General features: G+C 53.5%; 14 protein-coding genes across 14 annotated transcripts; 7 read left to right on the forward strand and 7 right to left on the reverse strand.

The window, feature by feature from the left end:
- Positions 1–547: 547 nt before the first annotated feature.
- On the forward strand, positions 548–1,018 carry BU25DRAFT_328149 (Alt a 1 major allergen; the record flags this gene model as incomplete). Its single annotated transcript, XM_033699507.1, has 1 exon — positions 548–1,018. One exon carries the CDS (start codon positions 548–550, stop codon positions 1,016–1,018), a length of 471 nt encoding a protein of 156 aa, XP_033568147.1.
- Positions 1,019–1,623: 605 nt separating this feature from the next.
- On the reverse strand, positions 1,624–2,698 carry BU25DRAFT_17017 (lytic polysaccharide monooxygenase). Its single transcript, XM_033699431.1, has one exon. It carries the CDS (start codon positions 2,294–2,296, stop codon positions 1,751–1,753), a length of 546 nt encoding a protein of 181 aa, XP_033568148.1. The 5' UTR covers positions 2,297–2,698; the 3' UTR covers positions 1,624–1,750.
- Positions 2,699–3,223: 525 nt separating this feature from the next.
- BU25DRAFT_327547 (uncharacterized protein) lies at positions 3,224–4,423 on the reverse strand (the record flags this gene model as incomplete). The annotated part of the gene is made up of 4 exons (XM_033699488.1): positions 3,224–3,330; positions 3,472–3,597; positions 3,917–4,301; positions 4,358–4,423. The coding sequence occupies 4 exons, from the start codon at positions 4,421–4,423 to the stop codon at positions 3,224–3,226; spliced, it is 684 nt and encodes a 227-aa protein (XP_033568149.1).
- Positions 4,424–5,054: 631 nt separating this feature from the next.
- Positions 5,055–6,683, reverse strand: BU25DRAFT_405788 (uncharacterized protein). The gene is made up of 4 exons (XM_033699866.1): positions 6,352–6,683; positions 6,193–6,288; positions 6,063–6,144; positions 5,055–6,009 (listed from the first exon to the last, which is right to left on the reverse strand). The coding sequence occupies exons 1-4, from the start codon at positions 6,367–6,369 to the stop codon at positions 5,120–5,122; spliced, it is 1,086 nt and encodes a 361-aa protein (XP_033568150.1). The 5' UTR covers positions 6,370–6,683; the 3' UTR covers positions 5,055–5,119.
- A 268-nt stretch (positions 6,684–6,951) lies between these two features.
- On the reverse strand, positions 6,952–8,263 carry BU25DRAFT_405789 (uncharacterized protein). Its single transcript, XM_033699867.1, has 3 exons — positions 7,874–8,263; positions 7,588–7,820; positions 6,952–7,540 (listed from the first exon to the last, which is right to left on the reverse strand). Exons 1-3 carry the CDS (start codon positions 8,058–8,060, stop codon positions 7,127–7,129), a joined length of 834 nt encoding a protein of 277 aa, XP_033568151.1. The 5' UTR covers positions 8,061–8,263; the 3' UTR covers positions 6,952–7,126.
- On the forward strand, positions 8,100–10,529 carry BU25DRAFT_17027 (cysteine proteinase). Its single transcript, XM_033699432.1, has one exon. It carries the CDS (start codon positions 8,407–8,409, stop codon positions 10,234–10,236), a length of 1,830 nt encoding a protein of 609 aa, XP_033568152.1. The 5' UTR covers positions 8,100–8,406; the 3' UTR covers positions 10,237–10,529.
- Positions 10,530–10,587: 58 nt separating this feature from the next.
- BU25DRAFT_405792 (streptomycin biosynthesis protein StrI) lies at positions 10,588–12,600 on the forward strand. Its single transcript, XM_033699868.1, has 2 exons — positions 10,588–11,514; positions 11,567–12,600. Exons 1-2 carry the CDS (start codon positions 10,823–10,825, stop codon positions 12,498–12,500), a joined length of 1,626 nt encoding a protein of 541 aa, XP_033568153.1. The 5' UTR covers positions 10,588–10,822; the 3' UTR covers positions 12,501–12,600.
- Positions 12,601–13,548: 948 nt separating this feature from the next.
- Positions 13,549–14,046, forward strand: BU25DRAFT_405794 (uncharacterized protein). The gene has a single exon (XM_033699869.1). The coding sequence runs from the start codon at positions 13,777–13,779 to the stop codon at positions 13,933–13,935; it is 159 nt and encodes a 52-aa protein (XP_033568154.1). The 5' UTR covers positions 13,549–13,776; the 3' UTR covers positions 13,936–14,046.
- A 184-nt stretch (positions 14,047–14,230) lies between these two features.
- On the forward strand, positions 14,231–16,372 carry BU25DRAFT_436275 (uncharacterized protein). Its single transcript, XM_033700012.1, has one exon. It carries the CDS (start codon positions 14,396–14,398, stop codon positions 16,145–16,147), a length of 1,752 nt encoding a protein of 583 aa, XP_033568155.1. The 5' UTR covers positions 14,231–14,395; the 3' UTR covers positions 16,148–16,372.
- A 909-nt stretch (positions 16,373–17,281) lies between these two features.
- Positions 17,282–17,878, reverse strand: BU25DRAFT_328064 (HET-domain-containing protein; the record flags this gene model as incomplete). Its single annotated transcript, XM_033699505.1, has 1 exon — positions 17,282–17,878. A coding segment is annotated over one exon (597 nt), but the record flags the coding sequence as incomplete, so codon positions are not given.
- Positions 17,879–19,603: 1,725 nt separating this feature from the next.
- On the forward strand, positions 19,604–21,823 carry BU25DRAFT_405798 (uncharacterized protein). The gene has a single exon (XM_033699870.1). It carries the CDS (start codon positions 20,004–20,006, stop codon positions 21,687–21,689), a length of 1,686 nt encoding a protein of 561 aa, XP_033568157.1. The 5' UTR covers positions 19,604–20,003; the 3' UTR covers positions 21,690–21,823.
- BU25DRAFT_17081 (alpha-tubulin suppressor protein-like protein Aats1) lies at positions 21,708–23,193 on the reverse strand. Its single transcript, XM_033699433.1, has one exon. The coding sequence runs from the start codon at positions 22,852–22,854 to the stop codon at positions 21,727–21,729; it is 1,128 nt and encodes a 375-aa protein (XP_033568158.1). The 5' UTR covers positions 22,855–23,193; the 3' UTR covers positions 21,708–21,726.
- BU25DRAFT_328560 (ribosomal protein S9) lies at positions 23,074–23,664 on the forward strand (the record flags this gene model as incomplete). The annotated part of the gene is made up of 3 exons (XM_033699528.1): positions 23,074–23,139; positions 23,204–23,315; positions 23,414–23,664. 3 exons carry the CDS (start codon positions 23,074–23,076, stop codon positions 23,662–23,664), a joined length of 429 nt encoding a protein of 142 aa, XP_033568159.1.
- A 1,156-nt stretch (positions 23,665–24,820) lies between these two features.
- BU25DRAFT_356861 (chaps-domain-containing protein) lies at positions 24,821–27,347 on the reverse strand. The gene is made up of 5 exons (XM_033699617.1): positions 27,251–27,347; positions 26,947–27,198; positions 26,617–26,897; positions 25,234–26,567; positions 24,821–25,154 (listed from the first exon to the last, which is right to left on the reverse strand). The coding sequence occupies exons 1-5, from the start codon at positions 27,274–27,276 to the stop codon at positions 24,987–24,989; spliced, it is 2,061 nt and encodes a 686-aa protein (XP_033568160.1). The 5' UTR covers positions 27,277–27,347; the 3' UTR covers positions 24,821–24,986.
- Between the last annotated feature and the right edge of the window lies 1 nt (position 27,348).

Here is a 27,348-nt window from a genome sequence, read left to right on the forward strand (position 1 = left end):
CTTCACTGCTGGGCAGACGTTTTGCTCGCCCTAGGGCACGATGCAACACCAGGGTCTACGGTAACATGAATATCATCCTTCGTACAGTTCAGCACTGCGGCGTGGGCAGATACGGCCAATATCACTGCCCGGACACGATTTTTCGGCTTCATCCACGGTTGTACCAAGGTAAAAGCATCCGGCCATTCATGCCGGCGGATCTACACCACGATTGCCACGCAGAGTACCGAGTAACCGCATTCAGCACAAGGGCCTTCCAATTATGGCGCAGCTAGCCTTGCAGTTACATTCTCTGTTCGTGTTTGGGTAGTTGGTACCAAGAGATCTCCGCTTTGTGTCGAGGTGCAGTGTCACTTGACGTCAAGCGAATCATCTTCGCTCTCGGTATGCTGAGCATGCGTCGAAGGATCAGGTATATAAGTCTGAAGGATCTCCTCCTTTGAACAGCATCAAACAACCATCTTCACAACAATCATCCACACATCCAACACCAACAACCACCACTTCCAACCTTTACCAACAACCGCAAACAATCAACACCTTCAGAATGCAGTTCAAGGTCATTGCCGCTTCCCTCCTCGCCTCCACTGGCCTCTCCATGGCCGCTCCTCTTGAGGCCCGCGCCGATACTTGCCCCGTCGTCCAGCAAGGTGATTACATCTGGAAGATTGACAACTTCTACGCCCGCAAGCTCGACGGCAAGACCATCAGCTCCCTCCAGTTCAACGTCAAGGCCACCAACGGCGGCACTGCCGACTTCAACTGCACATCCTCCGGCAACGTCGAGGACGGCAAGTTCTACGAGTGCGGCGAGAACTCCTTCATCTACTGGGCCTACCAGAGCGACCGCTCCGGTCTCCTCCTGAGGCAGGATGTCTCCGATGACATCCAGTACGTCGCTACCACCACCCTGCCTAACTACTGCCGCGCTGGTGGTGCTGGCCCCAACGACTTCGTTTGCCAGGGTGTCTCTCCCGCCTACATCACCCTTGTCCAGTACCCCGGCAAGCTCGAGTAAGCAACTCTTCCAGCGCTCTGTCTGACGCATGAGCTCAATTATGATAGGGAGCTCGAGTGCAAGGATGAGTAACGGGTGTACTGTTTAGATTTTAGATTTGGCATCAGCGATTTCACTCCTTCCTGTATATATCATAGTTTCCTTGTGTCACGATACCACAACAATCCTTAGACTTTTGTCAAAATGAACAACACCATTACCATACATCTTGCAAATACTCAGCGTTGATTGTGAACAATAGTGCGCTCGGCCTTGGTTACATCTTGGACAGCCATCAGCATCATTCTACGGGAATGAATTGATGTGGCGGCGTAGGCCGCTGTAGAATACTGATAGCTACGGTGAACGATAATGTAGGACTATCGGTTCGATGGAACACTGTGCTGAATTGCTATCTAGTGAGGAGAAGACGACTATATACTGACTCTGGAACGTGCTAGTCTAGAACAGTCTAAGCAAGGGTGATAGGGTCTTGTATGGACCGACTCATACCGCAACAATTGATCAACTTTCTGAAATTTGGTGCCATGTGTGTTGCAGTCTTGCAAGGCATGACGGAAGGAGCACGTGGATAGGTAAGACGTGGAAGTAACATTTTGGTTCCACGCTACGAAAGCCGCTTCCTTCCGCACCAATCTCTCTCGTTCCTGCACACACACATTCTAATACACAAGCATTGCTGCAGCATCAAAAAAGCCCGCGGACTGCACTTGTGCGTGAATGTCTAGCATTCTAAACTGTGTACAAGAGGTGCTCAAGTGAGCAAAGTGCCAAAATAGTGTAAGAAGAGAAAAACTTCAACTGCGAACAAACCGCCTGTCCAATTTCAAAAGAGATCAACCGGCTCACAATTATGCGCTCGACTTGGAAAAGCCTACTCCTAGCGAATCGACTCGCAGAAAGCGCGACGGCCACGTGTGACCTTCTTGCTCTCGCAGTTGCTATCGTCATGAGCGACAACGTTCTCGCTCTCGGAGGAAGGAACAGTAAACTCGCTGGCAGAGCTGGCGTTGCCTGAGCCGCCAGTGGAAACTGAGCCTCCCAAACAGCCGGGCCGGGCATGGGGTACTTTTTGAATCCGCCGTAGATGCTGAAGTTGAACGACGGGGTCGTCCTTCTTGTAGCCGCCTGAGAACTTGATTGTATCGGTGGGAAGCGCAGTGTCGGTGCCACCGGTGACCTTGACTTGAGCGCAGCTGATCTGTGTGAGGAAAGGAATCGATATGAAGGGGTGAAGCGGCAATACTTACAAGTAGTAGATCTTAGCCTGGCCATCATGAGCGCCGTGTACACCAATGTGCTCACTGCGAATCAGATACTCGCCATTAGAGTACCGGTGGGAACAGTGAACTAATTCTTGTTCCCATCCCAGGTGCACCAAGCATCCCTCCCAAAGTCGCCAGAAGAGTTGCAAGTGCTCTCCTCAAAGATTTTGAGCCAGTCTCCATTACCTTCGTACACCTACGCAGTGCTGGGCGCCTCGCTCATGTACACCGGTCGAACGACACTTTCCTTACCTCGCCTACTCTATGTCTGGCATGTTCCAAATCTCGCGCCTTCCACATCTCACATCTTCCTCATCCCCAAGCCGCGACAAAGAACAACGATGATGGGGCATTCATTAGAGAACGAGTAGTACTAGATTGGCTTGCTGAACGGAGCTCAGAACCTGCACGATTGCATACACGGAATCCTAAAGACCATCGCGCCGCGTTTCCCTCAAATCAACCACTCGTTCTGCATCTTTCAAGACAACGGATAACGATGACCTTGACGATAATCAGAATACAGATGAGCTTTGGAGTACTTCAGTAGTGCCACAAGTTTGAATTTATCTCAGTGAAACTCGACACTGCTAAAAAGATGCTAACCTTATAAGGACAGCTATGCAGATAATAGAACAGTGCAGCTAGGTTGCAGAAAGCTCAACGTTTGCTTCAGAGATGTAATGTTAGGGTTGCAGTGAAGTCGTGGGGATGAAAGAGCAGCCTGGACGTAGCCAGACTATTGGCACTACGGAGGTAGGACGGCGAACAGATGCTGTGTGAGAGACATGGCATGGCCTTGGTCTTGTTGTGACATATGGCGCAATGGAGGGATTCAGTGCACAATAAAGACACAGAAGTTACAGGAGAAGTCAGTAATTCACACTGCCTAGGTATAGGGCTACCCGCTGGTCACCAGTCCTGGGGGCATTCGTCGATCCTACGACCCACTCGACCGCATCTGCTTCGCACCGTCACGATCAACTCTCGGGTCGAGTAAGTTCAGAAAGCCGCTCTTGTGGGGGTTCGCTGTCGATCGTGACTCATCTAGTGGCGCGGTAGCATCTTGTGACAAACTTGCTCGGCGCGTATGGCGATCGAGCCGGTCGTCTGACCCTGACCCATGGGCTGATTGAGGCTCGCCTTCATGTGTGTGGCTGGTGTGTATCAAAGGCTCGGTTCCACGACGTGCGAAGGTCCCATTTCGGCTAGCCTGGAGGTTGTCATCTGTGCCACGATGGTCGTGGTCAGAATCAACACGAGGATCTAGCTTGTTGGCAATGTTGGTGCTGTGTGGACCATTGCTCGTCGACTCTTCATTCGTGCCGAGTACGGGATCCAATTTCTGGGCTGCCTCCAGGCTTGTCCCACCACTGATCGAACCACGGTGGATGTGTTGGGCGTGGCAGTTGCAGTGCTCGTCATGGTCATGATCATGGTCAGAGGCGGCTTGCGGCTCCCATTTGCTTCCAAAGGGCGTCGTAGTGGAGTCAGTACCGTCTGTCTGCGAATATAAAGTTGGCGCGCAACAGCCTGTGGAGTTAGTCAACGTATAGAAACGGGAGTATGATGTAATGAGGAAAGGGTATAATAATATTTGGGCGGGTATCGTAGCTCATCTATCTAATCGTACTGTTTGGGTTTGCGCGGTGGTCGGCATCAGAGTCTATGCGAGGATCCAGCTTGTTCGCAACGTTGTTGGAGTGGTGGCCTACGTTGGTAGAGCCTGTTGCAGTGCCGCGGTGGTCCATGTCAGAGTCGAAGCGTGGGTCGAGCTTGTTGGCAGTGTTGGTGCTGTGCGAGCCGTAGTTGGTCGATGTGGTGTGAGTTGTGTTCAGACGCTCGCGATCAGCGTCAACTGGTGTGACACCTGCACCATGACCAGTGCGGTGGTAGCCGTGCTCAATCTCGTTGGCACCGTTGGAGGCGATTGCTGTGTTCTTGTCGACGCCTGCACGGTCTCCACTGGCTTGATCTATGGCAGCGTTGAAGTTTCCGCGGATAGCTTCGCCAGTTCCCTGTATCATGTCAGTATACGTACGATAAGAAGCAGATGTGGGTCTGGAGATCTTACATGGACCATGCCAACGCCCTTCTTGATGGCACCGCCGATTCCGCTGTTAGAGTGACCGCCAGACATTCTGTAAGGGTGTAGGAGTGGAGTAGCTACTGAGCTGTCAAATAATAAGAAGTGGCTTGGATATGATAGGTTATCAAGGAGATTATCAAGGTTGTGTTGTGGTGTGAACTGTGTGGTGCGGGCGAGACCAAGGCAATAAATATACAGCGCTGACGACTGACAACAACCACGTGCAAGTTTCCGTGGTACTTGCCATGATTTGGTGCTGATCGTCTGCAATCCGGAAAGAGCATGCGATGGATGTGATGTCATCGCGGACACCACGAGTATCCACTTCGCACTAGCCATGTTAGGCAACGTGTATCTTTTCTTTTCAAATGCGTGGACTCGACCAGCGAGAAATGGGTTGGTGCTAGCTGACCGCAAGAGGCGGCTTCACATTCCAGATCTCGAAGATCAACTGCGTTGTGCGACAGCTGCCCGGGTGACTTGCAGCATGTGAGTAAATCACTTCCACTATCTTCATTGAGGTAAAACACGGCAGGCGCAAAGGGAGATAAGTTGGAGGAGATGTTTCGTTATTGGTATATATAATCAGGAACCTTCTTTTTGGCATCCATGTATTTGGGTCATGTCGTTCATTCGAATCGTCAACCTCGCCCCCCCCCCCCTCCCCCAGGACCGCCAACTCCTCTCTCATGCAGTCCATTCTAACAAAACGCCTCGACAAAAGTTGGTCTTGCATCGAGTGCTAATTTAGACCTTGCCGGAGGCGTAGAAGTCGTCAAGCGCAACAGCGATACGCTTGGACATGGTCTTCTCGCCCTCACGAACCCAGACACGGGGGTCGTAGTACTTCTTGTTGGGCTTGTCCTCACCGTCGGGGTTACCGACCTGGCTCTGGAGGTAGCCGGACTTGTTCTGGACGTAGTCACGGATACCAGTGAGGTAGGCGTACTGCATGTCGGTGTCGAGGTTGACCTTGACGACACCGTAAGAGATAGCCTCCCTGAAGTCATCAACGCTGGAGCCGGAGCCGCCGTGGAAGACAAGGAAGACGGGCTTGTCCTCCTTAGCGCCAGTCTCCTTCTTAACATGCTCCTGGTGCTTCTTGAGCAGACCGGGCTGGAGCTTGACGTTGCCGGGCTTGTAGACACCGTGGACGTTACCGAAACCAGCGGCAATGGAGAAGTATGGGGAGACCTCGGACAGCTCCTTGTAGATGTGCAGGATGTCCTCGGGCTGAGTGTAGAGGGAGTTGTTGTCAACATCCTCGTTGTTGACACCGTCCTCCTCGCCACCGGTGATACCGATCTCCATCTCGAGCCACTGCTTCATGGGAGCAGCACGCTGGAGGTACTTCTTGGTGGTCTGGATGTTCCACTCAACCTCCTCCTCGGAAAGATCGATCATGTGAGAGGAGAAGAGAGGCTCGTTGTGCTCCTTGAAGTAAGCCTCGTCGGCATCGAGCATGCCGTCCAACCATGGCAGAAGCTTCTTGGCGCAGTGGTCGGTGTGGAGGACAACGGGAATGCCGTAGATGGGTGCAACGGCGCGGATGTAGTGTGCGGCAGCGACGGCTCCAGCGATGGAGGCGGCCTGGTCCTTGTTGTCAACGCCCTTACCGGCGAAGTATGCGGCACCACCTGGAATAAGTCAGCTCACTGTTTGGAGGTAATGACATCTTGATCTGGCTTACCCTGCGAAGTCTGGAGGATGATGGGCGACTTAGCGTCGCGGGCAGCCTCGAGAGAAGCAACGACTGTGGAGGAAGAGGTCACCTGAGCTTGTCAGTCTACCGCTCAATAGCTCAACTTCGAGAAACCTACGTTGATGGCGGGAATGGCGTAGCCGTTGTCCTTAGCGTGCTGGAAGAGCTTGAGGACATCATCGCCAGTGATGACACCGGACTTGCGGGAAAGAACCTGTTGAGTTTGGTGGTTAGCTGCTGCGCTCCTGAAACATGGTGCTTTGAAAGATCAACTTACTTCTTGAGCGGAAACCATTGTGTATGTGATGTATAGAGTGTTCTGGTGAATATGGGATCAGTCAATTGGGAACTGAGGCGTTTATGAAAGAGTCGTGAGAGTTGTTGAGTAGAGTAGTAAGGGTAGTCGCGTTAAGAAAGAGAAACTCTGCATGCCATGAGCACATGGTGGGGTCTTTGACCCCGCTTATCTGCCCGGCGCATGTTGACGCAACAAGCAAGCTTCAGCTCTCTCAACCATCCAACCGAATGCTGCAATTGCACCTCACGCAGACGCTACGCTGTGCCACCAGTGGTAGAGCCAAATTTACGTACCTGTGTGTATCAATTGACTGGTTTGCTTCTGCAAGGCGCGTGGGAGGGACAAGAGATTTAAGATGCTGCTCACCGGTAGGGCTGGTGCTCACGGCCGCGCTCTGAAGTCATCGCGGGGCCGCTTGCTCGGCAGAGTGGACTGCATGGTCGAACAGCTCTGTGCTTCTGTCCGAATCTCGCCGTAGAACGTGCCAGAACGCAGTGTAAGGCCTTGAATTGCCGAGTGGTTTTGTTGCATCACAACATCGAGTTCAGGGTCCCACCAATCACATATGGTCAGAGGATCAGCTCATTGACGCTCCCGGCTGTGGCTGCTATGGCTTCATGGTTTGTATAGTCCCATTCTTCCGAAACCAAGCCCAAACAGTGTCTACACGTTTTGTACAGGTGTATCTTTACAGCGAACGGAAAAATTCCCGGGTCTGGACTGTGACCGCGGATGGCGTACCGGTGTTGCGACTTCACGCGTCCATATCCTTCGCCTTGACCCGGATGTTCCTCACTAATGGCTCTGCCGCGCCAGGCAGTTGTATCTCAACCTTGAATACACCCAGCTCCTTCACACGCTGCGCGTCTCCGTCCTCTGTTCCTGTGACAAATCGAACATCCGCCTCGTTCAATATCACGCGAGCTGCCTCGTCGTTGTGCGCCAGCGCTGCCTTCAGGGTTGCAGCAATGTCTGCTGTCGATACTGAGCCGTAGATGGCGTTCGATGAGGCCTTGGGTTTGGCTCCCATAGCAGCCGCCGTGAGCACATCAGCCGCGCCAGAAGCGCCGTATCGTGGCTTTGCTTCCTTCTCCTGCTCGATGCGCTGGCGTGAGAAGTCGATCGTAGGGGAGATGAAAGTGTCGAGGAGTTCCATAGATCGTTCGGGCTACAAACATCAGCAGTCATCCTCCCAATTGAGATATCTAGACCTACGCTAAGAACATCAATTTCAATCGGCCGTACGTATGGCTTCCGTGGGGTCAAAAGGTCCTCCTCCTCTTCCTCGACCTCTTCCAGGTTCACTCGTACACCAAATGTTGTGTCTCTTTGCATGTCCACATCCTGAGCCTTCAGCAGCTTCAATTGCTTAAACGGTACGTAGTCGGCGACGCGGGCAGGAAACCATCGATTGCGCATCGTGGCAGGGTTGAGAGGGATGTATGAACCTGACTGGGGTCAGCATAGCTGGTCCATTGAATTCTGATGCCTGTTGCCATACCAGCGCGTCCATATCGCGGCACATCCTTCAGAAGCTTGACGACGATGTTGCGCTCGGCCTCCTTAGCCGCCTTCGAGATGCTGCGTATCTGCTGCTGCGGCGCCCATCCATCCAAATTCTGCCGCGCAACTCTTCGTATGCATGACGTACACTGGGGCAGCAGCGCTGACCGGCTGAGCGAGGCCATGGAGGGCTGTGTGGTGGTTGTATGGTCCCGCCAAAAAAGATGCAAGTCGTCCGAACAACAAATCTGGAGATCCTTGCGACTGCGCTTGGGCGGACTGGCGCGGGAGACGTAGTGCTTGGCAGTTCACTTTGCGGGCGCTGCCTCACGGAGCAAACGACAGATGACTGCCAGCATGACAGGGCAGCTGTCAGACAACAATGGAGGATAGAGACGTCTCACCTGCACATTCCTCTCGTCCTGCACCCGACCGAGCGCACTTCTGCTAGAATCTGTCACGACTCTGCGGCCCTCTGCACCACCCCCGTCGACCAATCCCCGACCCGCGGTAACGAGCTCGCGCCGCAAAATGCCAGAGAAGGCAACCACCATCGCAACCTATGCGGCAGGCGCATCCCTCGCTGCCATCACCCTAGTCTATGTCTTTGGCCCCACCTTCTTCCTGGACGATGAGGCGACGAGCTCCAGCACCAAAAAGAAGGGCGTAGTCGGACTGAGCAATGCGGCCAACGACTGCTTTATCAACTCGGTCCTGCAGGCGCTGGCCGGCTTACCAGACTTGCGCATATACTTGATCAGGGAGACACATCGGAGGAAGCTTGATGGGCCAGAAGTCTATCTTGTCGATCCGGAGAAGTCAAGTGCGGAGAGTGCGACCAACAGGCCGGGGAAGCTGGAGGGTCTACAGAAGGGTCTGCTTACATATGGCTTGAAGGACATCCTTGATAAGCTGAACGAGCGACCCATATACAAGAAGACAATATCGCCGCAGTCCTTCATACGCGCACTCGAGCATGCTTTCGGTACACGCATCAGTCGACAGCAGCAGGACGCACAGGAGTTTCTCCAGATCGTCACTGAGCGTCTGTGCGACGAATATCATGCTGGTGCGAAGGCCAGGCGGCATGCTAGTCGCCATGGCATCACACTAGAGAACGGAGACGCTGCGTCTGGACGGAGAGAAATCGAAGAGCAGTTTGGCGTCGAGCCACCGCAGGACGAGCTCAAAGAGCAGGGCGAAGATGAGGATGCTCCTCTGCCGGATGAAGAGGGCTTCCCTTTCGAAGGCAAGATCGAGTCTCAGATCGAGTGCTTGACATGCCACTTCAAGCCGAAGCCCTCCTCTTCGGCGTTCGTGACTTTGACGCTCAGCGTACCACAAGTCTCGTCTACCACGCTCAACGCCTGTTTTGATGGCATGCTCAAAGTCGAACACATCGATGACTTCAAGTGCGAATGGTGTCGACTTGATCACGCAGTGAAGACCAAAGAGCAAGAGCTCGAGAGAGCTACTGAGCCAGAGGTCAAAGAACGCTTGGAGTCCGACATCTCCAAGATTAAGCAAGCCCTCGAGGACGATCCAGAGAATCCTCCGGTGGATGTCGAGTTTCCAGACCCGAAACTGTCACCAAAACGTCGCATAGCGCGCCACATGTACATTTCTGCTTTCCCCAAGGTACTCGCTGTACACCTTTCGCGATCGATGTTCGCCGTTGGAACTGTCTCAACGAAGAACCTGGCCAAGGTCTCGTTTCCAGAATCACTTCCTCTTGGCGGCTTGCTGCATCGAAACAACTACAGGCTGCTTGGGATGGTGACACACAAGGGCAGCCACAACAGTGGACACTACGAGTCCTTCCGTCGACAGGTACAGCCCGTGCCGTTCTCCACCCCTCATTCATTCGGACTTGAAGGCGCATACAGTCGCCAAGCCAGTCCACTACCATCTGCAGCCGCTTCAGCCATGCAGAGCCCTCGACTGTCTTCCACTAACTTCGACGGCGCAAGCGATCTTGCTTCACCCATTCCCTCACACTTGACACTAGACTCGCCTTCTCTGCAGTCACTGTCATCGAATTCATCGCAGGGTACAGCAGGCCCGCGTGGGCCAGCACCAACATCTGCGCCTCGAACTGATGGGGACTCGCTGCGCCCATCGCCTCCATCAGGTGACTCCACATCAAAGCTGTCGCGGACACAAAGTCTACGATCGCTCAAGGATAAGGCCTCGGAGAAGGCGCAATCGATGGTGGACGCCAACCCTCTCAAGCGCAAGTCTAGGCGCACAGTCAACCGCTGGTGGCGCATCAGCGATGATAAGATCAAGGAGAGTAAGACGAGCGAAGTGCTCGGCATGCAGAAGGAGGTCTATCTACTGTTTTACGAGCTCGACCGATAGTATGGCAGCTTTATCAAGCGTTTCTTATTACAAGTATATAAGCGGTGGCTACCTGGCTCTGTACTGCACTTTAGTCCATCTAGACTTTAGACTAGACACCTCTCGTTTTCGTTGAGCTTACGTCGAGGAAGCTGCGAAGCTGATAGACGTTCGATCAAGGATGATTTAAGGGAAAGCGCTATTAATCATCAATGATCTCATTGGTCGAATACTATACGGATACAACCTCCACATGTACACCTCGAGCCTTGTGAGCGATCGCCATAGGCGAGCATCAATTGATCGTTGCAACCTTGAGCTGCAATGCGACACTGATATACGACCCTTCAGCTTCACCTCCATCAACAAGCCCATGGGACTTGCAGGCTATCGTCAACCCCGCACAGTCTTCACCATTCAAGCTGCGTTTGAACTCGAGGATAAGATCTACTTCTAGTTCTACCATAATATCTTACAGCATTCTTAAGCTTCTGATAGCTATTGTCCCTTCTCATCCGGTCAATCGCCACCACAAAGTTGCTCTTCAAGTCTTTAATCAAACAACAACATCAGATTACAAACAAATTCCAGGCGTACCGGTAACAACATGGCACCCTATCTCAGCGACAACACTACTTCGGACACCAACAGCGACAGCCATGAAGCATATCTCAAAGCACCCGACTTCCAGAACTTCGACAACCCACCTCGCGTTTTAGTTATAGGTGCAGGTAGCCGCGGCACAGCCTACGCAGAGGCTGCCCTAGAAGGCACCAATACAATCATCGCAGCAGTGTGTGAGCCCATTCATTCCAAGCGCGAGGCATTTGGCAAGAGGTTCATATGGACTGGCAAATGGCCTGCTCAGCCTGGGCAGCACTTCTTCGACTGGCAGCAATGGGTCGAGTGGGAGGAAGAGAGGAGGGAAGATGAAGTCAGAGGGAGAGTAAGAGAGCCAGGAATCGATGCAGTCTTCGTTTGTGTGCTCGACGAGATGCACGAAGAAGTTGTGTGTGGCATTGCTCATCTGGGTGTGCATATATGTTGTGAGAAGCCACTGAGTACGAGGCTGGAGAGCTGCATTAGGATGTACAAGGCACTCAAGTATGCAAAGAAGAGCAACGACACAGTGGGAGGGAAGAAAGAGCCAATCTTCGGTATATGTCATGTACTACGGTACTCACCACACAACATGCTCCTACGACATCTGGTGCGAGACAAGAACGTTATCGGAGATGTTCTCAGTATCGAGCATTGCGAGCCCGTGGGCTGGTGGCACTTCAGTCACAGCTACGTTCGGTGCGTCATTCCTCTGTTCATATCAGACTCACTAGACTGACAACGATAACAGCGGTAACTGGCGCAAAGAGTCCACATCCGCGCCGTCCCTTCTCACAAAGTCCTGCCATGACATCGACTTCCTGATGTGGATGCTCTGCACACCCTCTTCGTCCACATCTACACCCCACCTGCCCTCGCACATAACCTCCACTGGCTCACTCAAATACTTCCGAAAATCCCACAAGCCCGCAGCCGCAGGCAGCGCAACAAACTGCCTCTCCTGTGCCCACGAGTCCTCATGCTCCTACAGCGCAAAGAAGATCTACCTCGACAAGCACCTCGCAAAAGGCAACGCAGACTGGCCCGTCAAGATCGTAAACTCCGAAATCGAGGACATTTACAAGACACAAGGCGCAGAAGCAGCCAAATCGCAACTCTTGGCTGACCTGGCCGAAGACTACGACGTCTCCACTCCGCTCGGGGTCAGGAACAAGAGGAACTACTTCGGTCGCTGCGTCTGGGACTCCGACAACGACGTCTGCGACGACCAAATGGTCACCCTCTCTTGGGAAGATGATGGGGAGGACGCGAGAAGAGGTGCGAAGACGGCGTTATTTCACATGATTGCGCAAACGGAGAAGCAGTGTGAGAGACGGGGCAGGATTTACGGCACGAAGGGGGAGATTGAGTACGATAGCACGACTATCAGTATTCACGACTTTGCAACCAACAAGACTACGAGGCATGTTCCGCATGCCGCGGGCGGTGGACATGGAGGCGGGGATGCAGGGCTGGCGAGACAGTTCCTCATGGCAGTCAATGCTGTCGACTCCGGAGACATGAGAACGTACGAGGCACAGAGGGCTTTCTTGGGCTGTGATCTTGAAGAAGCCTTCAGAAGTCATGCGGTCGTCTTCGCAGCAGAAGACGCGAGAGTGCAAAGGCTGGTTGTGGACTGGGAGACATGGTGGAAGGAGAATGTCGAGAGTCAGTTGGCATCGTGAGAAGGTATATTCAGGCGTTCGCCATCTACATCGAACTGTAGTTCTTACACGGTGGCCCCTTGATGATGCTGGGCTTCTTCGTCATGAACATACGACGCTTTATGACATTCGTCTCGTGCAACAGTGTTTTACCTTCCTTGCTGCTGCCGGGCGCGTAATTGAGGCTGTGAGGCTCTGCGAACGTATCCCAAACCTACCAACCCTCCCAAGCCTCAAAGCTTCATCCTCAACTCTGTGCAATCAGCGCTCACGTTTGTTTCTCACCTGAAGGCTGTAGGCGCCTGTGGCAGTCTGTAGTCGTGGCGTTGAGGCTGGGAGGCTCTTCTGAACCTTGAAATGTGTGGAGAGAGCCTCAGTAAGGTTTGACAGTTCATCTCCGAGTTCATGCAATTAACGGTCTTTCTGGGTTCCGCTTCGAGATATACGCGCCTGCTTCGGGCTATATTTGGGAGCATAATTCCACTTCCGGATATTCGAGCGCCTAACGAGGCTCTAAGCTCGACAGCCCCATTTCCCCGCGAAGCGGCTCTCTGTGCGACGTTTGACAGCAAGTCCCGGCGCCTGGATGCGCAGAGCGAATGGATTTGCAGAGCTCGACTTTCGCAGAGACGAACGACAGACGACACCAGGGCAGCGAGCGCAAACTGACAGTCGAGAAATGTCGTTCCGTCATGACAACTGACAGCACACAGTGTGGGCGAAGCCGGAAACCCAGAACCAATGCTTTGACAACAGTTAGACAACAACGCGTTCACGCGTCGTGCAGCAGCGCGGTCTTGGTCGTGTTATAGTCGTGAATTCGTTGCTCTCGCCCCGTTGTGAGTCACATTCTAGTGCATAATGCCGCATGTCGGTGTGCGGAAGTTCTGCGGGAGACATGCACGTTGAGCGATGAAACGAAACTTTCGAGTGTCGTGGTCCAATTGAATCACCGAACCATGATGACTCTTCACCGACTGCTGCGCGCCCCACGCGGAGCACAGGCCCTTCCGCAGGGCGCTAAAGCAACTACACCTCGACTCTTTGATTTGTTCCGTCACCGCTTCCCGTTCAAACTGCCGCCAGAGAGTCCAGCCTTGCCGAGTTTGCAGACTAATCAATTGTGGATAGATGGAGGGGAAGGTGAGGGATGAGCGGTGGACTGCGAAAGTGAGCGCAAGAATGCGACCGCTGTGAAGGTTGACAGCATGGCAGCGCGTACAGAGGTACACAGTACTACAGAGTACGCGCCTGCGGTACTTTCTCTGCCAAGTTCATCGTAATCCACCCGTAGACGATGTTCTACAGCGGCCCGCCGAGCGACCCGGTTTCATCTTGCCAACCGCTCTGCAAGCGCGTCGCTTTCCCGCTTACCGCTCTGGTAAAGCCCTTCCTACAACCACACCGCTGTCGTCCACTCAAAATCAGTACACCGCTGAAAACTACACAAAACTAAACCGTATACAGCGAATAGCGCAGCAGGGATAGCAGTAAGTCGTTCGCTAGATGTGCTCGCCCAGTTCGAAAGCCGTGTTTCATGTTGGCCTTGCAAGGCTCCATGCTGTAGAACCTTCTGCGCAAAATACGCCAGACCGCTTGTCGAGATCTCAATCCAGGATCCCGGGGCCGGTGGATCATGTTTCAGATGCTCTCGAGTGCTGTGAGCACTGGTTCGTAGGTCTCGGTTTGTGAAAGGAATAAGTACAAGGTGCTTCGCCGCACAACCACAACCATCACATCGAACATCATATCCAGGACTTGCGAGCATTGCCCACCGGCTCGAGACATCTCCCCTTCTCCTTCTTTCTTTCTTGTCTTAGACATTCTGGAGCTGGTTCTCCCCATTAATCGTTACTCGATAATTGACACTTCCTGTCCAAACATTCAATAGCTCTGGGAGCTATCACATCATCAAAATGTATAGCCGCCACACAACACCGCCTGCTTCCTCGTACAACTACATTCCCGGTAGTGTCGGATCAGATGTCACATACTACTCGCAAGAGTCCTCACCAGCACCGAATGTGGCCCCTACACCTCCACGATCGCCTGTGCGCCAGCTTGGACCTACTCTCCTCCCCAAGGTCCGCACTCAAGATCAGGTAGCTGAGCCCACAGCCGGACCCATCAGACATCGCAGGACGACGTCTGCTGCCTCAAACGTCAGCTATGGATACAGCCCCTACGCACGACCGGTCTCCCAGTCGTACCGTGAATCGAGCTCCTACACCCACAACAACTTGATCTCGCCTGTCTCGAACAACTCATGCGACTTCAATGGACTGTCTATGCTCAACTCCCCCATCACATTCACACCATCCGGGGGCCGCCGAGCGTCGTCGTACGCTCCCACACACTCGCGCTCTAGCTCTGTTAATGCTTCCCGTCACGTGAGGTCTACCTCTGCCAACAGCATTGATGAGTCCACCATCAGCCGGTATGGCTTCCCCACCTACCGCAACATCCCCAACTACGTGACCGCCCCGAGCGCGCCTCAGTCGAACTTCATCACATCCCCCATCGACTACTCTCAGGTGCAGCAGCCCCCCAGCTACACTGCCACAGCGCTCGATTTCCCTCTTCTGGATTTCGAGCCTGCGCCTGCTGTCCAGTACCCCTCTTTCACAGAGCAGCCCAGCTTCGATGCCTACCAGCCCGTTGCTACATCCTCTCTGCTCGAGTACCTTGGCGCCCCCAACCCTTCCCCAGCCCTTGTCCGTCGCGTCACAGCTGCACCCCGCGGCATCAACAACCACTTCTGGTGGGACATCCGCAATCTCCGCAGTTGGGAGGACTTCAACATCGCTGCCATCAAGGAGATTCCTTCGATCCTTCCCCTCCTTGAGGTCCCTGTCTCCACATCCTATCTTCCTCAGCCCATCCGCCAGAACATGCAGCCAGAGAACGAGTCAGCGCTCCACGACATCTGCACCAACTACTACGCCAACAAAGTCAACGCTGCCCTCAAGATCGCCCAGGGCAACACCCACATGCAGATGCGCGCCATCAAGCCCGCCCCTGGCGCCCGCATCCAACCCGAGTTCGTCTCCAGCTACCCCTCCGACTTCGAGAAGACCCTCTTTGGCGACGCTCGCGGCCGCGTCGTCGGTCTCGTCAAGTGCTACGACAACTGGAACACCGGCATGCGCAGCGAGTCCGCACCCAAGCAGGTCCTCTACCTGCAGGGACTCGCGCACCTTCAGCGCGTCATGCGCGAGCACGGCTGCCGCTACGGCTTCATCATGACCGAGATCGAGCTTCTCTGCGTCCGCGCAGGCGGCGACTCTTCCACCCCGGACCCGACCACCTTCAACGCTGCTGCCGGCATGCCTATCTTCGGGTACCTCGAGCTGTCTGCCCCGATCTCACTGTCTACATCTGGCCTCTCTGCGTCTGGCGATTTCCAGCTCACTGCCTCCCTTGCGCTGTGGTACCTCCACATGCTCGCCAAGGAGAACCCGTTCGAGGGCATGGGCACTTGGCGTATGGAGGTCGGCGGCCCCGCGGCGCTGACTAGGCAAAACCATCTCGAGAAGGATGCGTGGATTCCAAAGCCTCAGCTGGGCGAGAAGCGCGAGGCTAAGCGTGTGCGCGGATGGGTGTTCCCCGACGAGCCTTTGAGCAAGCGCGAGTGCGGCAAGGGTCGCCGTGGCAAGAGCGTTGGTTGAGCGACACGAGGACAAAGTTCGAGTGGAGTGCGAAGCCCGAGTGGAGTGCAATTGATGGTTTGAGGATCTTATGAAGGGATGGATGATGGATGAGTTACGATAATATACCCGGCTGCCGGCCAGCTGAAAAGCATTAACGGTGTCTAGCATTTACAACGCATTGCGGGAGGAGTTTTTGATTGGCATTTACATGGCGCGCATCACAACATCGCTGGCTAGACCGGCTTTACATAGTTCAGACAAATAGTCAGTAATGCACATATTGCATACAACATCATCTTCCCATTCTTCTCGTGAAGCGTCGCTGCTATAATCTTACTACAAGAATTACTGCTTTGGCACTGACCAAGCCTACATGGCCGCTGTCGTGGTGTGTTCCCTTGTCGTTTGTCGAACATTTGTCCACCCCGAGGACGCCCAGAGGAGCTCAGCCGGTCCTTGGTAATGTCCTGTTGGCACATTGATTCTGCAGTTTACGGGTTCACTACCTTGCGTTAGATTCCATACCTTAAAGAAAACGGAGGCGACAATGACGTCAAAAACCCACCTAGCCAAAGCAAAAAGTCCCTTTGGGTTCCATGTGCTTATAGTTGTTTCGACGAACACGGCTTGTTTTGGGGCGTCATAAAGATCCAGGCTTTTCCGTAGCCAGAAAGGCGGTTCACGCGTCAGAAAATGAGTCTCGATGCACTTGCACATCGTTTCCTGGGAGACGTTCATGTTCAATAATTTGGCGAGCGCGCGAGCATACGCCTTCATGTGATGTAGACTAGTACTTCGAGTCTCCGTCTGACAGATATATGACAAACTCACTATGTACAGCTCTTCTCGTGATATTCGATAGTCCACGGGTATATAAGCACGGGCTTTCGCTGACACACCGAGCAATGCGTAGATTTTGTCGCGAATATCTGTGGCTTCGTGGTTCGCGAAATGCAATGACATCGTTCGGAGACAACAACCATCTGGTTGATGATCGATCGCTGGTTTATAATCGACGGACTTCAATGCGACTACCTGATAAGCCGGTGTTCTCCAGATATCAGGAAACTTCTCGTGGCCTGATTTCAACAACAGCTGATGAAGCACGCTGAATTCCGCAATCTGCGGGCCGCAATATATGGTGGCTTTTCTGGCCAAGGCGACTTCCTGGATGATCCACACACGACTCCAATACTTGTGCTCGCAAAAAGCTTGGAAAGCCTCAATCTCCCGCGTTGTCCATCTCTTCCAGTGCGCAATGTTGTCAAGCGTTTGACCGCTACGGAGATTCCGCGGCGCCATAATCTTCATGGCTTCACCGACAAGAGTGTCCTCTTCAACTTCGCCAAGCCAGATAGATACCGACGCCGCGTTTAAGTAGATGTGTCGCATCATTCCAACTTGGTGGTTCCTTTCTTCCACATTGGCTTGATCAATGCAGATGGCGTCTATCCAGAACGTCTTAAAGACCCGATGTAGGCGCATCTGGTGCAGGAAGGTCCAGAGACTACGACCAACGGTAAATGGCATCCCATTAAGTTCGATGTTGGCGTATCGTTCGCAGGGGCCCCATTGATAAGAGAGCGCAATGTACGATGGACCATCTGGTGGTAGGGCGTACGATCGCAGATGACATCTGATAGTGTCTGAGGAACTGCTCGATTGAAGTTCAACGAGACGAATGCCTCTACCCTCCAAGTCGAGAGGCGCATTCGTGTATGGGCTAAGCCGCTCTGTGGCACCATGCATGTACGTCCGCGCGACGACGCTTCCGAGCGATAAATCTACGACCGTATCTGCAGCAGTACCAGACTGGAGGTCGTGTAGACGTAACCTCTTGTTGTTTGAATCAGTCGACTCATCTACATCGGATTCGGGTTCCAGGTCGCGTTTCTGTGACATTCTGGTTGATTTGGGAGATAGTTTGGAGCGCCGGGGAGGAATGATGCGGGGTGTGATGTTTATAGGATGATGTGCTTCAATGTTGTACGAGGCGATGCATCAAGTGCAATGTTTGGCGAGGCTGTGTCCAGTGACTGCGCCTGGCAGTATGGTAACCACCCTCAACCGCACCTTCTCCTTTGTTTCAGAATACATGTTCAACTCGTACGAACTGCATCAGCTTCGCGACTGGTAACCGGTAAAACTTCCATAAACAGCACCTTCCGGGAAGTGCGGTAGTCGACAATATGTGATGTCCCTCCCGCGCCAAGCTGAACAATGCATAACCTTATCATGGAGAATCGTTGCTTCATGTTGTTCAAAGTCCACCAAAAGTAACATCAGAGGGATGGTGTTGCCGATCAGTCCCTCCTAGTTCTGATGACCTCATTGGCAGGGCTGCCTACCAGAGGCAACAGATGGCTGGACCCATCTTGTTGGCCGCGAGTTGTGTTTGGGCGTCGTCAAGGAGCCGGTCCAACACGCGTAAGTTCAGGCTCTCCAGACCACAATACACAGTGGCTTCCTTTGCCAGAACAACCTCTTGAATAATTCACATACGACGCCAACACGCGGCGTCGCACAACGATAGAACTGCTATAGTCTCCAATGTACTCCACAGGCTGACATCACCGTGTGTTGCAGTGCTATCGTCTATGTTGAACATTCCCATAGCGATTTCACTCTGAGAGCCTCTTTCAAACTCGCCAAGCCAAATGAACACTGACTGCGCGTTGCTGTAGATCTGTCGCATCATCTGAACCTGGTGATTTCGCTCCTCGACGTGCGATTGGTCTATGCATAGAGCATCAATCCAGAGCAAATCAAACTGGAAGCACAGGCGTATATGGTACAAGAACATCCAAAAGTTCCGGCCGATAGAGAGCTCTACTCCATTATGCTCAATATGGCTGTATGGCTATTTCGAACCCCACTCGTATGATACCGCCACGTACTTGGGACATTCTATGCGATCGTAGCCGACACCTGATGGTATCTAAACAGCTCATGTCTGATGTAGGCTCTAGCTCAGCAGGACGAATGCTTTCGCATTCCAGGTCAAGTGGTGCAGAGCGATATATATCGGCCTGACCGATAGATGTTGTGAGCATTGTGAGCAATTTGTGTAACTGGGTCGGAGCAATCATTGTTCATCGTGAATGAAAGGTGTCGTGTTGAATGGCCGATGAGGCTGTGCGCCTGATTTAATGCTAGCATCTGCACCTCGTGACGTCAGCCACCCTCACTGCTCAGCTGCGGCTTAACATCTTCTTCGAGACAATCGTGCATAAGACAGTCATCGCAGTTGGAACACAATTTGAGAGTATCTCCGCAACAGCAGCACGCGAGCAAGCGTGCAGTGCACATTCTAGCCACGCTGCTGCTGATGTTAGCGTGTGATCGCTGACTCGCACATGATGCCGTTGAGGCTGAATCTCCTACCACGCTGTCATACCACTAGTAAACCATAAGATAGACCTCGTTTCATCCTCGGTTGATTGAGCCGAGGTGTGTTGCCATTAATGGTTCATTCGTGGAGTTGAACCTCGCTATAGTTGGCGCTGCGCAAAGCGCGCTTGTGAGCTCATGTGACTTTAACTTCACCCCTGTCTCCTTACCAGCGTGCGCTGATGCGTCGTATATGCGGCCCACGAGCGAAGGTCTGCGCATGGAACAGTCAAGCTCCTGATGTTGATAGCTCACAACAAGCCGCCCGCGCACAGTATCCCTGGACTCACTACCTTGGTATCTTCTCCTCTCGCTGTCGTTCTTTAGATATTTGCTGTGCATTGTAGACCAGATGTGATGTTCGTACCATCGATCCTGCTCGACCTCTCCTTCATTTCTGAGAGTCCGTAATCGGCGTACAGTGCTCGGCCCTCAGACTGCGACTTGATTTTCACTCCAGAAACAAATCACCGCACACCGCACAATGTTGCATTCCCAGCAGCCTCATGGCTGCATCAACTCGATCCCGTCTCTTCCATCACACTCAGTAGCCCACTACAACTCCACCAAGCTTTTTAATTCCATCTTAACTCCACCGACCGTTACGATTCGCATCGAAGTCGCCTTCACCTCGGATCCTAATATGGCGTACTTGTCCACAGATCCTTTCGACGCAACCTCAACGTCACCAACACCATTCGGGCGACCACCCCGGACCATCTCAGGGAACCAGATCAGCTCGCCTGGATTACGAACTTTTCGTCGAGCGAACGCAGAGCTGCAGGCTGAGCTCAAGTACGGGTCTGTGCAATGGGATGATGAGGATAGCTTCTACTCTCGACCAACATCTCGAGACAAAGACTCGAAATCAACGTCGGCGCAGCAACAGAGTCGAAGTCCCGAAGGTGAAGTTGATGTCTTTGAAGTACAGCGCCATTCAGACTCGACTCCAAACCCTCGTCAGCTTGACGAAGACGACCTTGCAAACCAGCTCGGGTCACTAGGCCACTCACCGACAAACGACAACTCCCTCAGCAATTCACCTCTTCCCAAACCCACACTTACATCTACGCTCCCACGAGCTGTGAATATCAACAACCCCAAGCGCATACGATCCCCACTGCTATCTCCACAAAGCGACCCTCGCCATCTCTTTGGATCAGAAGACACGCATCTGCCCTGGGTCCGGAAGTTGAGCCCGAATCGATTTTCGATGACCGTATCGCCAGATAGCCTGCCGCGTGGTTTCCTACCACCAAAGAGTGTGTGGGAAGCTGAGGATGATGAGTTCGATCGGTGGCCAACACCCGTGCAGGCACGGGAGGAATTGAACACCGTTCGACGGAACGCGACGACGAAGCGGAACACTTTCATCAAGCCTGAAGGGCCGCAACTGAGCGTTGCAGAGCAGATCGCCGAGGCTGTAGAAACGTCGATGGGTGATAGCACTCGTACCACAGACGAGCAGCAACAGACAATCCTTGAGCTCGAAGACATGGACTGCGGCAACCCCTGGGGCCGGGACGCCCACGACTCCATCATCGCCCCGTTGCGCTCTCGCGACTACACCGTACTCCCCGCTCACGCACCAGCACGACATATGCACGTCCTGGACGCCAAAGCCTACACCTCCACCACTGACCCCGTCATCAAAACCGCGCGCCCGCGGCTTTGCGACGCGGTGGCCACGGTGCTGGCGTACACGAGCCCCGAGTGTCTGGAAGCGTTTCTGAACCCTGAAGTGGAGGTGTTCGAGTGGCGACGTCTGGGGAACTGCGTTATGATCCGGCGCGAGCGGAATGAGGTTTTTGTTGGGAACTACTACAATTTTGGGACCATGTACCAGTGGGGCTTCCTCGTTCGCTCGACCATTGACGGCGACAGGGCTTGGTCTGAGACATGGGCATCAGTATCGCAGGGCACTACTCCAGTTGGGAAAGAGCGCGTGCTGTTTGAGCAATTCGAGGCTGAGGGCACAGACTGGGATGTTGAGCCGGATGATGAGGAGTTTGCGTTGTATGTGGGGCGTGAACTTGCTCATTTCTTGCTGCGCTGGGAAGTGTGGAATTATAACAAATGGTGGCGGTATAAGGTCGAGTGGGAGGCTGATGGGAAGGTTACGAACGCGCGGGACAGGAATCGGTACCCAGCCGGACTGACGTTCGATTAAGCTCCGGGTGCTGTAAGCGGTGGATGATGTCTACTATTCATTTCTCCGCTTTCGTCTTCTTGGGGCTGGGCTCGTTTTCCTCTACTTCCGTGATAACGAAGCTTGTGCAGTAGCCGGCTGCAACCTTGGTGATCTTGCCGGGTATGTCAATCTCGTTCCAGAAACCATTGACCATGTCATTCTTAATCTCTTGCTGCACATTGGACAGATCACCACAGTTGCCATGCTTGGCCCAACCCCATGATATGAGCTTGCCTTCCTTGGTGACTGTTAGGATGTGGTCGGTGCCAACGGCGATTTTATCGATAGGTGGCAAGCCTGGGGGTAAGAGCTTCCACTGATTTTCTTTGCCCCAGGCAGCCAGTCGTCCGTCGTTGAAGAGGACGAAGATGGCGTGCCACGTTGCTCCAATATCCTTGTAGCCTTTCACGTCGGGTGGCATGGCCGAAACGATGTTGAACTTGTCCTTGCCAAGGACTTTATGCTCACCTGTGGAAGGGTCACTGACTAGGTAGGTGAAGTCCTTGCCACAAACTACTCTCAACGGCCTGAAAGGTACATCCTCGATCTTGGTCGGCGTTGTGACTTTGTCGGATAGCTTCTCGCCCAGCTGACCGAGACGAGCTTTGCCCCAGCCATATACGGAGCCGTCGTCCTGGATAGCAACGTAGTGCCACACCCCAGCAGCGAAATCGATCGTAACTCCAGGCAAACGTTCCTTGAGGTAATGCGGATCGGAGAAATTGTATTCACTCATATTCCACTCCTCTCCTCGACCGAGTTCTCCCCATTGCCCGCGTCCTTTGGTAAGGATGGCGCTACGCACACTAGACATGGTGTTGATGACAGCCGAGGATTCGCAGGTAGCTGCACAAAAGTGAACGTTCTCATGCAATTGCTCAAGACGGGTAAGGCGGATCGGTCCTTCACAATCTGGGAGCATCTGGCCGACATTGTTCTGTCCGACACCTGCAAGCGAACTATCGGTAAAAAGAAACAGCGTGTGATTGTCGCCACACGTGATCTCTTTCACATCCCCAAAGAGGTCCCGTGAGGCAACTATCCGTGGGAGCCTTGTCGGTTTGCTGACAATATCTGCGACAGGAATGCCTTCACCGAGTTGGCCTTCTCCATTGCTACCGAAGACGTAGAGGTCGTGCGGCATGTTGGCTGAACAGTTGTTGCAATGCCAAGTGCTGTTCGCCGGAAGTTCGAAGCGTGGAGTCCTGAGCTAGTGGAGTTTGCGGTCAAGCGCAGCGCACGGGCCCCCACACTCGAATTCGCTTCCAGTTGGGTTTTGCGTTCGCACAACTTCGAGATTCTCGTGAACGTCAACCGCCCGCACCTCCCACGACCTCGCACGTACTAACCACAGTCGCCCACAATGGCCTCTCAATCCGTGCAATGCTTCGGCAAGAAGAAGACCGCGACTGCTGTCGCCCACTGCAAGGTACGCCCGAACCGCTGCGAGCGCGCGCGCATTCGAGACAGCATACTTACGAAGAAATGCACAGGCTGGTAAGGGTCTCATCAAGGTCAACGGAAAGCCTCTTTCCCTTGTCCAGCCCGAGATCCTTCGCTTCAAGGTCTACGAGCCCGTCCTGATCCTCGGCCTCGACAAGTTTGGTATGTATCCCAAACCAAGCACATACGAGCGCGTCGCCCAGAAATACCGGCGCTTGCGCAGTGAGATGTGGAAACAATACAGAACTAACAGCTCACAGCTGATGTCGACATCCGCGTCCGCGTTACCGGTGGTGGTCACACCTCGCAGATCTACGCCATCCGCCAGGCCATCGCCAAGGCCATCGTCGCCTACTACCAGAAGTTCGTCGACGAGCACTCCAAGAACCAGCTCAAGCAGGCCCTCGTCCAGTACGACCGCACACTCCTCGTTGCCGACTACAGGCGGTGCGAGCCCAAGAAGTTCGGTGGTCCCGGTGCCCGCGCCAGGTACCAGAAGTCCTACCGTTAAGCGATTCCTCCCCACGATATGCGGAGGTTGCTTGGCGGCAAAAACGGAATTGGTATCGAGGAGCATGGAGTGGTGTTCATGGGCTTTCAGAATGGTTGGGCTCTTATAAAGGCCCGACAGGTTATGTTAAGGCGTCTGAGCGGAACTCAGTCCTTGTGACGATAAAACGAATCAAACGGTTGCAAAACACGCTGCGGATGATGGACAGCACGTGTGCAAATATATACCCATTTCACCGCGTCCACCGGTGCCTGCTAACAGGTTCTGCAGAAGTGCTGCCAGTTTTCTTTCATCGTTTTGCTCATTCTCAACACGTCTCACATGCGCTGCCCAATTGACTCCCTGTTACCTGAGACCCTTGCGTATTGATACTGAAGAAACGCTATGTCTTGTAGGCGGCTAACAAAGGAGCCTTTCAGTCGAGATAGTAGCCAAAAGCTGTGCTGCCCATGACTTTGAAACAACGACCAATGACAGTCTCAACAGTAACATCGTTTGTAGCGATGAACACAATAGGCATCACGCGGGCAGTAAAACAACCTCCTAGCACCGTAACATCCTATAGCAATAACATGTCAATTTCCACCACATTCATTACTGTACCCTTCGATGAGCATGGCAATCGTCGTGACGCCTAACGCAGGATGGCTAGCTGACTTGATCACACCCCAGACAAAGACAAAATGCGAGTACAGACTGTTGAAGCCAAAAGTGTCAAGACGCAGTACCTTTCCAGGGCCGATGAAAAAGCGTTGCAAGAGCACAAGAAGCCCTCACATGCACGGCTACTGCATGTCCCTTCTGACGACAAAGGCCGTACGGAAGCTGGAATGGAACATGTCGATGTGACAATAATTTCGCACGTTAAGGTTCACTTATTCAATGCAAGTGCTCCCCCTTCTCCGTCGATCTTCAGCAAACGGCTTTCCAAGATCAAAGCAACGCAAAATTACATCACAGCGCACCGCAAGCTCTCATTGCAGCCATGTTACGTCAATCCGTTGTTTACAAGCTTGTGTGCTAGATGTGTCAGGTCGAGCGTGTGAGAGCCTGAGATGCAGAGGTTCAGTTGGTGGTGCCAACCGCATACAGCCCTCTCAGCGATAAGACGTAGCAAGCACACAAGCGCGCTGGTAGAGCAGTTGGAACAAACGGTGTGCTTTCAACATTCTTGCTTCTAACGTTGCGTAGCTAAACCCTTCCATAACACCACCGCTATCAATGCAGCAAATGATAACACCTCCTCTCTTGCCTCACGTCTTCAGACCTCAGCACTTGCTCCTTGCCTCCAGCCACAACTTCGTAGGGCTCCTCAACAGCTTCTAGCCATCGCTCCCGCTGCTCCTAAACGCTGCGCACAGCGCCGCATACTGATGTGTGAGATCGAGAACGTGCTGCGGTAAGCTGGTGCCCTGGATGATACTCCTGATCTTGACCGCGCCTTCTTCTTCGATGAGTTTGCGGATCGTGTAGAGCAGTGAGGGTGAGAACTGATGTGTTGTTAGTCTCCATTGTCCATGTGTTGGAGGAGTGCAAGGGGGCTAGGGATTCGAGAAGGATTGGACATACCTCAGAGTACCATCGATATTGCCATGTGACAAGCCTGATCAACGCCGCGCAAACATCTCTCGTATTCCTCTTCTCTTCACCCAATTTCAACACACCCCTCATCGCCTTCGGCGAGAACTTGATCTGCAGACAGTTCTCGTACGCTTCAACCGCCTCGTCGATGTGATGCAGTCGTTCCGCCAGCTCACCAAGGATCTCCCACTCCTCAGCGCTCTTCTTGTATAAGAGTTGCTGTTGTCTGTATTGCGCCATTTCGGTGCGCCAGATGGTGTATACGCGCAGATCTTCGTAAAGAACCATGAAAAGGTTATCGAGCCAGCGTTCGCAGAGGCGCTTGTTCTGGAATTGTGTGTAGTTTGGTTGCGAGGGACTGTCGTTGTTGGTTGGGTGTGGCTCTTCGCTGCCTGCTTTGACGACTTCGGCGGCGACGGTGTGGCCGGGCTCTTGTAATGAGTCTTGTACGGCTGCTTCTGCAGACGATTCTCCATTTGCTCCGGACATGTCGTTGTCTTCGCCATTGCCGTTGACCTGGGGGTTGGGGGATGCTTGAACTGATGGCGAGGGTGAGCGGAGTGCTGTGGTGCTGGCACTACGCGAATGTGAAACGGGAACGTTTTGCTTCTCGTGGCGGTATTCTTCCTCCATGACGAAGACTTGGGATCGTATCTTCAGCAATTGATCCCAGCCAATCTTCTTTGTGATTTCTGTTAGAATGATGTATGCCTTCAGGAAGGTGCCCTTGAAGCCAGCTGCGTGGAGCTTGCGCAATGTCGGGTGGACCATCTCCATATCGTCAAGGTTGCTGTCTTCGATCTCGTCGCACATGGCTTCCGGCATAATCGGCAGGAACACTCTCTGGGGCTCCGGCATCCGTGGTGCATCCTTGTCCTGGTATGTGAACATGGGACACGAGTTGAGAGTCAGGAGAGCCAGATCCCACTGCTCGAGGCTGACATAGATCTCCGCCAACCTAGCCCATGTGCCGAACTCGCTAGGTGCAGACACCACGCTTCTCTTCGCAATCTCGAGCGCTAGGTCCCCGCGACCCTTGCTGTTGCAGAACTCGGCCTGGCAGTCGAGTAAGGAGTAGTCCATGGGTAGCTCCTGGATGACCTCATGCAGCAGCTGTACCGCCTTGACCTCCTCGTCTGCCTGCATGTATACACGTGCGAGTAGCGACGAGATCTCAGGGTCGCGCGTGCGCAGTTTCTCGAACAGATTGATACCGGATGCATATCTTCCTGTGGTGTGGATGTAGCTGAGCAGCCCGGTGGTAAGGTGGTTCGAGACGAGGTTGGGGACTTGGATCTCAGGGTCTGACCCTAATTGCCAACCTATACAGAATCAGCCTGGCGTTGTTCGAGTCGTTGGACGCTTCCTTACCGCTGAAGAACAAGCGCTCTGCTGCATCCAGAAACTTGTGCTCGCTCTCCGTGCTCGTAACAGGATTGAAGCGCCGTACGCCAATAATCTTCTTGATAGTGTCGCCGGAGCCGTCGTCGGCGTATGAGTATGCGCGCAGGACGCTGCACAGGTACGTTTCCAGCCATAGCTCGTCGGTGGCTACCCGCTTGTCGCCCCGCTCGTCGATGCAGTAGCTCTCCACAGTACCGGGGATGTAGACCTGCACGCGCATGTCCAGGCGCGAGAAGGCATTGTAGCAGCTGTCCTGCTGTCAGCGAGTGCTGTGCCCCTTGGCCCATGTTGGCATACCAGTATAACCCTGACACCACCTTGTTCTGCTTGTCGTGGGGCGAGTACGTAAGCGTGTTGATGTATGCCGCCAAGCTGGCAGAGGACGAGGCGTCAATGCCGCTGACATGGTGGTATACGCCAGTCTGCTTCGTTGTCGACTTGATGGGCTGCTTGATGAGGTGGACGAGATCTGGCGGGCCTAATTCGCGCAGCGTCTGCAGGGACTCTGAGCGCGCCTCAATCGCAGAGTGCAGCTCATCCTCGTAGATTCTGTGGTGGGGTCAGTCCACATGTTGACAGCACGCCAGCTGTACGCGCATACTCAGGTACCGCCGGAGATGCGACCATGGCTTAATTGGCGCCGCGCAGACAGAGGGCGGGTGTCTGAGTGAAAGGTGGCCCGGAGGTATAGCGTGGGGG

Source organism: Macroventuria anomochaeta (genome assembly GCF_010093625.1).
Source record: "Macroventuria anomochaeta strain CBS 525.71 unplaced genomic scaffold BU25scaffold_1, whole genome shotgun sequence".
In the NCBI taxonomy this organism is placed as follows: Eukaryota; Fungi; Ascomycota; class Dothideomycetes; order Pleosporales; family Didymellaceae; genus Macroventuria; species Macroventuria anomochaeta.

What these genes read in the sequence shown, in the direction of transcription:
- BU25DRAFT_17017 (XM_033699431.1), bottom strand. Translation starts at nt 2,296, where the DNA reads ATGATGGCCAGGCTAAGATCTACTACTTGTAAGTATTGCCGCTTCACC.
- BU25DRAFT_405788 (XM_033699866.1), bottom strand. An exon ending in ACGCCATTCCCGCCATCAAC is followed by an intron (nt 6,145 to 6,192) that starts GTAGGTTTCTCG and finishes TGACAAGCTCAG; the next exon opens with GTGACCTCTTCCTCCACAGT. An exon ending in CATCCTCCAGACTTCGCAGG is followed by an intron (nt 6,010 to 6,062) that starts GTAAGCCAGATC and finishes GACTTATTCCAG; the next exon opens with GTGGTGCCGCATACTTCGCC.
- BU25DRAFT_405789 (XM_033699867.1), bottom strand. Translation starts at nt 8,060, where the DNA reads ATGGCCTCGCTCAGCCGGTCAGCGCTGCTGCCCCAGTGTACGTCATGC. An exon ending in GCCGCGATATGGACGCGCTG is followed by an intron (nt 7,821 to 7,873) that starts GTATGGCAACAG and finishes GACCCCAGTCAG; the next exon opens with GTTCATACATCCCTCTCAAC. An exon ending in TTGAAATTGATGTTCTTAGC is followed by an intron (nt 7,541 to 7,587) that starts GTAGGTCTAGAT and finishes TGATGTTTGTAG; the next exon opens with CCCGAACGATCTATGGAACT.
- BU25DRAFT_17027 (XM_033699432.1), top strand. Translation starts at nt 8,407, where the DNA reads ATGCCAGAGAAGGCAACCACCATCGCAACCTATGCGGCAGGCGCATCC.
- BU25DRAFT_405792 (XM_033699868.1), top strand. Translation starts at nt 10,823, where the DNA reads ATGGCACCCTATCTCAGCGACAACACTACTTCGGACACCAACAGCGAC. An exon ending in TTCAGTCACAGCTACGTTCG is followed by an intron (nt 11,515 to 11,566) that starts GTGCGTCATTCC and finishes CAACGATAACAG; the next exon opens with CGGTAACTGGCGCAAAGAGT.
- BU25DRAFT_405794 (XM_033699869.1), top strand. Translation starts at nt 13,777, where the DNA reads ATGTTCTACAGCGGCCCGCCGAGCGACCCGGTTTCATCTTGCCAACCG.
- BU25DRAFT_436275 (XM_033700012.1), top strand. Translation starts at nt 14,396, where the DNA reads ATGTATAGCCGCCACACAACACCGCCTGCTTCCTCGTACAACTACATT.
- BU25DRAFT_405798 (XM_033699870.1), top strand. Translation starts at nt 20,004, where the DNA reads ATGTTGCATTCCCAGCAGCCTCATGGCTGCATCAACTCGATCCCGTCT.
- BU25DRAFT_17081 (XM_033699433.1), bottom strand. Translation starts at nt 22,854, where the DNA reads ATGCCGCACGACCTCTACGTCTTCGGTAGCAATGGAGAAGGCCAACTC.
- BU25DRAFT_356861 (XM_033699617.1), bottom strand. Translation starts at nt 27,276, where the DNA reads ATGGTCGCATCTCCGGCGGTACCTGA. An exon ending in GTGGTGTCAGGGTTATACTG is followed by an intron (nt 26,898 to 26,946) that starts GTATGCCAACAT and finishes ACAGCAGGACAG; the next exon opens with CTGCTACAATGCCTTCTCGC. An exon ending in AATATCGATGGTACTCTGAG is followed by an intron (nt 25,155 to 25,233) that starts GTATGTCCAATC and finishes ACAACACATCAG; the next exon opens with TTCTCACCCTCACTGCTCTA.